This window comes from Hyperolius riggenbachi, chromosome 7 (genome assembly GCF_040937935.1).
Source record: "Hyperolius riggenbachi isolate aHypRig1 chromosome 7, aHypRig1.pri, whole genome shotgun sequence".
NCBI lineage: Eukaryota > Metazoa > Chordata > Amphibia > Anura > Hyperoliidae > Hyperolius > Hyperolius riggenbachi.
Window position 1 is genome coordinate 71,807,954 of NC_090652.1, and position 7,129 is coordinate 71,815,082.

The window sequence follows — 7,129 nt, forward strand, 5'->3', positions numbered from 1 at the left end:
GATCTGATCTGATCTGAATTGGGTTGACTTTACTCTTACAGACTGTACAGTAGCTTTCTTTGGACATTTCTAATTGAGCATTGACACAAGGTCCGAGTTAATGATTTCCTGTAGTGTGGTAACAAAACCCTCTCCCAAGAGATTTGCATCCAGTCAATCACTGTCAGTGAGTCCTTCAAAAGCCTTCCTTACTTATACACAGAACGCACACAGGCACACAAAAGAATAAAGAATGGCTTCCATGTGGGTGTCTGCCTTCATATTTTCTATTGCTGAGTGCGTAGCTGGTGTCCTTCTTAACTGCTACATTATCGTGGTGAATTTGGCGGACTGGAGACATGGAATGAAGCTTAGTCTGTGTGACAAGCTCTTGGTTCTGATGGCCGCTAACAGCATAGGACTGCAGTGTGAAATGAACATCTGCACTTTCCTCTTTATCTTCTTCCCGGAGAAGATTCAGTATCGCAGTACTTATTCCTCTATTACTGTCTTTCTAATTTTCCAGTTCTACTTCAGCTTTTGGATTATGGCCGCTCTCTGTATCTACTATTGCCTGAGGATTGTTACCTTCAAGCTCCATCTCTTTGTCTATCTCAAGACCAACATCTCAAAAGTGGTTCCTAGGTTCCTCGTTGGATCATGCATCGTGTCTTTTGTCATCAGTGTCTTGGGCATTTGGAACGTTGATCTGAAGCCACACGGAGATTCTGTAAATCGCTCCACAAATGCCTTGATGAGTGAAGCCATCCAGATGACTCTTCCTTACAGAACTCTGTCCATCATAGTGGGATGTTGCCTGCCATTTCTGCTGGTTGTCCTCTCAGTTATCCTCACCCTGACCTCTCTTTGGACCCACATCTTTAAAATGCAGTACAACCGTTCGGGTTTCAGTATCCCCAGTCTGGATGCCCATCTCAGAGCTGCCCGGATCATGCTTCTGCTCACCATCCTATTTGCCATCTTCTACCTCTCGGAGGTCAGTCTCTTGGCATCTTCCTTGAATATAGACTCTACATGGGAACTGGTATCCCTATTTTTTGTTTTAATCTATCCTACCGTACAGTCCTTTATTGTCATAGTGGGCAATTCCAAACTACGCCCAACCTTTCTGAAAATTAACTACTGCCACAAAAAGAACTGAACTTCAAATAAAGGACGTTACAACTATGGTTATAGTCTACCTCAGTGTACATTGCTTCAAATAGTTAAAACCACTATCATGAAAAATTGTGTATGCATACAGTGGTGTAAAAACTATTTGCCCCCTTCCTGATTTCTTATTCTTTTTCATGTTTGTCACACTTAAATGTTTCTGCTCATCAAAAACCGTTAACTATTAGTCAAAGATAACATAATTGAACACAAAATGCAGTTTTGAATGATGGTTTTTATTATTTAGTGAGAAAAAAAACTCCAAATCTACATGGCCCTGTGTGAAAAAGTGATTGCCCCCCTTGTTAAAAAATAACTTAACTGTGGTTTATCACACCTGAGTTAAATTTCTGTAGTCACCCCCAGGCCTGATTACTGCCACACCTGTTTCAATCAAGAAATCACTTAAATAGGAGCTGACACAGAGAAGTAGACCAAAAGCACCTCAAAAGCTACACATCACGCCAAGATCCAAAGAAATTCAGGAACAAATGAGAACAAAAGTACTGTAATTGAGATCTATCAGTCTGGTAAAGGTTATAAAGCCATTTCTAAAGCTTTGGGACTCCAGCGAACCACAGTGAGAGCCATTATCCACAAATGGCAAAAACATGGAACAGTGATGAACCTTCCCAGGAGTGGCCGGCCGACCAAAATTACCCCAAGAGCGCAGAGAAAACTCATCCGAGAGGCTACAAAAGACCCCAGGACAACATCTAAAGAACTACAGGCCTCACTTGCCTCAATTAAGGTCAGTGTTCATGACTCCACCATAAGAAAGAGACTGGGCAAAAACGAGCTGTATGGCAGATATCTTAGGTGCAAACCACTTTTAAGCAAAAAGAACATTAAGGCTCGTCTCAATTTTGCTAAAAAAAACATCTCAATGATTGCCAAGACTTTTGGGAAAATACCTTGTGGACCGACGAGACAAAAGTTGAACTTTTTGGAAGGTGCATGTCCCGTTACATCTGGTGTAGAAGTAACACAGCATTTCAGCAAAAGAACATCATACCAGCAGTAAAATATGGTGGTGGTAGTGTGATGGTCTGTGGTTGTTTTGCTGCTTCAGGACCTGGAAGGCTTGCTGTGATAGATGGAACCATGAATTCTACTGTCTACCAAAAAATCCTGAAGGAGAATGTCCGGCCATCTGTTCGTCAACTCAAGCTGAAGCGATCTTGGGTGCTGCAGCAGGACAATGACCCAAAACACACCAGCAAATCCACCTCTGAATGGCTGAAGAAAAACAAAATGAAGACTTTGGAGTGGCCTTGTCAAAGTCCTGACCTGAATCCTATTGAGATGTTGTGGCATGACCTTAAAAAGGCGGTTCATACTAGAAAACCCTCAAATAAAGCTGAATTACAACAATTCTGCAAAGATGAGTGGGCCAAAATTCCTCCAGAGCACTGTAAAAGACTCGTTGCAAGTTATCGCAAACCCTTGATTGCAGTTATTACTGCTAAGGGTGGCCCAACCAGTTATTAGGTTCAGGGGGCAATTTCTTTTTCACACAGGGCCATGTAGGTTTTGAGTTTTTTTTCTCACTAAATAATAAAAACCATCATTTAAAACTGCATTTTGTGTTCAATTGTGTTATCTTTGACTAATAGTTAACTTTTTTTGATGAGCAGAAACATTTAAGTGTTAACAACATGCAAAAGAATAAGAAATCAGGAAGGGGGCAAATACTTTTTCACACCACTGTATGTATACAATGCACATATGTTTTAGAGTAGAATGCATCATAAATTTCCTTTTTCCTACATCACTGTCACTTAATATAGGTTGTAAAAAATCTGTCAGATCTGCAAATCTTTGGACTAGTCCATATCCGCATAGGGGATTCTCTAGTTCTCTCTATTTTCAAAAGAACTTTGTAAATGACAGTTGCTCAGTCCCACTGCCAAAGTATTGTGCAATTGAGATGGAGAGTAGCCTGAATCTTTATATAGATCAATTCCATAGTGTGATTTTGTACAAAAAAAAAAAAAAAAGGAAATAACTGAGATTCACCCATGAGGATGGACTAGTCTAAGTACCCGTCAGATCTGTCAGATATTTACTGCCTACTGTAAGTGACGGCAACATAGGAGAAAAGTAATGTATAGGGCATTTTACTGTTGGAGAAATGTACATTTTTACAGATGAATTTTAAATGTTAATTTTTTTTTCACAATCGTGATCTTTTATTTTAATTTATCTCTAGTTTTGACAGTTTTTTCACCTACTTGTTGGTACTTTTTCAATTGTAGAGTGCGGAAAAGTTATTTTAAACAGAAATGGAAAAAATATCTCCTAGGAGAAAACTTAGGGGAAAAAGTGAATTAAAAGGGTCATTATCTGACTACGCACCATATTCTACCTCAGGCTTTATCACTTCACCAAGATTTCTGTTAACGTACCTCAGCTTAGTCAACAAGAAAGGACTCCTATGAGGACTTTAAAACGGGTAAAAAACTTAAAGACAACCTGAACTCAGAAATTCCTCTCTGCTCTAACTTAATTTAAAGAAAAACATTTATTTGTTACAGCTGATGCGAATCCTGCAATAAATCTGCAGTGTGTCTACGTCCTGCTTTCAAGGAAGCAGACATAGGGTTAACATCCTGTGTTCACATATTAGCTGCTCTGCTGGCGCAGCCAGTTGACACAGCCAAAAGATCAAACTACCCTTTGGATTAGTCACAGATGAGGGGGAATTAGACAAGTTAAATGCTCTAAATACATACAGGGTGGATTTCTCTCTGTTTTCCTTCTGTCCTGTGCAAGAGTTCAGGTCTAATTTCATGCCCTGAAGGTTTTCATCTGTTGGCGGTATGTTGGCTCAGTGATCTTCACCTTCATCTCGCAGCATTGGTTCCCAGTGCAGGACCGTCGCATTAACTTTCACTTCCTTTGTAAACCTTATTTTCTGGCAGCAGAATGTTTGCGGGGATGTATACATTTCTTACAGGATAAAATATCAAAGCATCAGCTGACCAAAATCTCAACAACTCTGGTTGTTTTGAGATCAAACCCTTGTCTAAATAGAAGTGTTGGCTGTTCTTTGATCTTTAAGGGCTGGCGATAAGGATCCTTTTTTAGAAGAGAGCTTCTGTGAGCATGTAACAAAGTGCACGATAGGAAGCTGGTCAGTCTTGAAATAGCAGTACTAAAAATAGCAATAATTACTAAACACAATGGGCTGGTGCACACCAAGGGTTTGATTCACTAAAGTGTGATAACTGCTATCACAGCAGTTATCACACGAGCTGACGCGTGTAAACCTTCGTTACTTCTCGTGATAAGCGAAGGTTTGCGTGCGATCACGTGCGCTTTTCACGTGAAACGCGCACATGATTGCGCACAAACCTTTGCTTATCACGCGAAGTAACTCTGCAAAGGTTTGTGCGCGACAGCTCGCGTGATAACTTCTGTGATGGCACACTTTAGTAAATCAAGCCCCTAGAGCGCTCCTGAGCGCTTTTAAAAACACTAGTGCTTTGAAAAGCGCTTGGCTAATGTATTTGTATGGGATGGATCACACCAACGCGGGTCCTGCAGCATTTATTTAGCCTCAGTGTTAAGTATAGAAAAGTGGAAAATCGCTCTAAAACAACGCTAGAACAGAGCAATTTTCCAAGCGTTTTTTTTTTCCTACAAAAGCTGTGCACCTCCAGCTCTACTGTACAAAAAATAAATAAATGTTACACCAAAATGCTCCAGAAATCCCTAGGCATAACTCGAAAATGGTAAGGAAGAAAGAGGGCACGAGTCCCTGATATATGTAAACCAGATAATCCATATTAATTATTCCAAATATAAATCACACATCTGCTTGATTGCATGCAAGAATCAGCATATTAAAAGCAACTAAAATTCCTGCTGGAGCAATAGCGCCTAGGATACGCGCTCAGGCTAAGAGAAGAACTAACTAAGCTAAGCCGGCATTTCACTCACCAACATCCTTGCACACTGACATGGGCCCAGCCTTACACACTATCTGTATTGCATGAGCGATGTAATCGTGTTGTCTGATATAAACTCCCCATAGGGGGTGTAGAGTCCAGCCTGCACAGCAGTGTTAAGATGAAATTGTAGTATAAGAAAGCACATGGAAGCATCAAATGTTAGTAAGCAGCAGCAGGGGGGGAAACATCTCCATAGGAGCGATCTAACCACTTCCGCTGTGTTAGTCTTCCTGTGGGTATCCTCTGCAGTGAAGGCGGCTCAACTTCGCTCCGCAATCAGTGACGAGATAGCACACCGATCAGCAATATGCAATCTGCATTCAGTTGCCATGCGTGGATGATACACACGCTGTATACTGTGCGCTCCAGGCTGTTTGTGGTATCTTGGCCGGGCTACCATGTGGGACACCATCCCATTAGCGCTCCCGCTCGCAGTCAGGGCAGTGTGTGGGGAGTATCCCTATGACACGTTGGCTCCGCCCATCGACGCGTTTCCCGCCCTTCTTGTGGGCGATTCGTCAGGATGTAAGTATAACTCGAAAATGGCTAGGCACATGCCTAGAATCGCTTACAAAAGTCACTTCTAAAAACGCTAAGCTTTTGCGATTACGCTGGCGGTTTTAGGTGTGCACTGGCCCACTGAAGGTGCCTCCATTAATGATACAGAAATTGTAAAGTAAAATGAACAAACTTCATTACTATCAAAGACAACCCCAATCAAGTGCACATAGAAATAAATAGCAGAGAAGAAGAGAAACTCAAACCAAGAATTGAACTTTATCCCAATCAGTAGCTGATACCCCCTTTTACATGAGAAATATATATTTATTTTCACAAACAGACCATCAGGGGGCGCTGTATGACTGATTTTGTGCTGAAACCCCTCCCACAAGAAGCTCTGGGACCGCAGTACTTTTGGCAGTTTGTTACAATGTAACAAGGTTCACAGACAGGAATTAGCTGTTTACAGCTGTCTCTAACAGCCAAAACAGCTAGCAGCAGCTACATAACCTGCCCACAGTAACAATGTCACCATGTAATAAATGTCAGAATATAAATCGGGAGAACCAGCGTTGTCGCACCAATGGGTTACATGTGCAGAGACCACCCCTGGAGTCACAGGGAATTATCAGCAGTCATCAAAGGTCCGCACCATCAAATGTTCAAGTTTCTTTATTTATAGCTCTTGTTAAAAAGACATGAGTAGAAAACAGGTCTGCATAATGATAACGCACAGGTGTTTCGATGCTTCTTCCTCAAATCATAGCAGAGTCTGACAATCAATAGCATATCACACACATCTTATATAGGTCTCAAGAGGACCTGATAGAAGACATCTAGTCCTCTTGAGACCTATATAAGATGTGTGTGATATGCTATTGATTGTCAGACTCTGCTATGATTTGAGGAAGAAGCATCGAAACGCCTGTGCGTTATCATTATGCAGACCTGTTTTCTACTCATGTCTTTTTAACAAGAGCTATAAATAAAGAAACTTGAACATTTGATGGTGCGGACCTTTGATGACTGCAGAATATAAATCGGGGAGAGGAAAGATTTTACAATGGGCAAACACTGACTAAATCATTTATACATAATTATTGTAAAAATGAAGCACTTTTTTATTGCATTATTTTCACTGGAGTTCCTCTTTAACCACTTCCCGACCGCCGTATATACAATTGGCGGCCGGGAAGTGCACCCCGCAAGGACCGCCGTATAGACAAATGGCGGCGGTCCTTGTAGGGGCATGGGCGGAGCGATCGCGTCATCCGTGACGCTATCCTCCGCCTCCGCCTGGCGCCGCTCACCCGCCGCAACATCCCGCCGGCCATACGAAAGCGCCGGCGGGATGTTAACCCGACGATTGCCGCATACAAAGTGTATAATACACTTTGTAATGTTTACAAAGTGTATTATACAGGCTGCCTCCTGCCCTGGTGGTCCCAATGTCCGAGGGACCACCAGGGCAGGCTGCAGCCACCCTAGTCTGCACCAAGCACACTGATTCCCCCCCCCCC

General features: G+C 42.1%; 1 protein-coding gene across 1 annotated transcript; it reads left to right on the forward strand.

Annotated features, from left to right (window-relative positions):
* Nucleotides 1-232: 232 nt before the first annotated feature.
* Nucleotides 233-1,141, forward strand: LOC137526061 (taste receptor type 2 member 9-like). Its single transcript, XM_068247275.1, has one exon. The coding sequence runs from the start codon at nucleotides 233-235 to the stop codon at nucleotides 1,139-1,141; it is 909 nt and encodes a 302-aa protein (XP_068103376.1).
* Nucleotides 1,142-7,129: the final 5,988 nt, after the last annotated feature.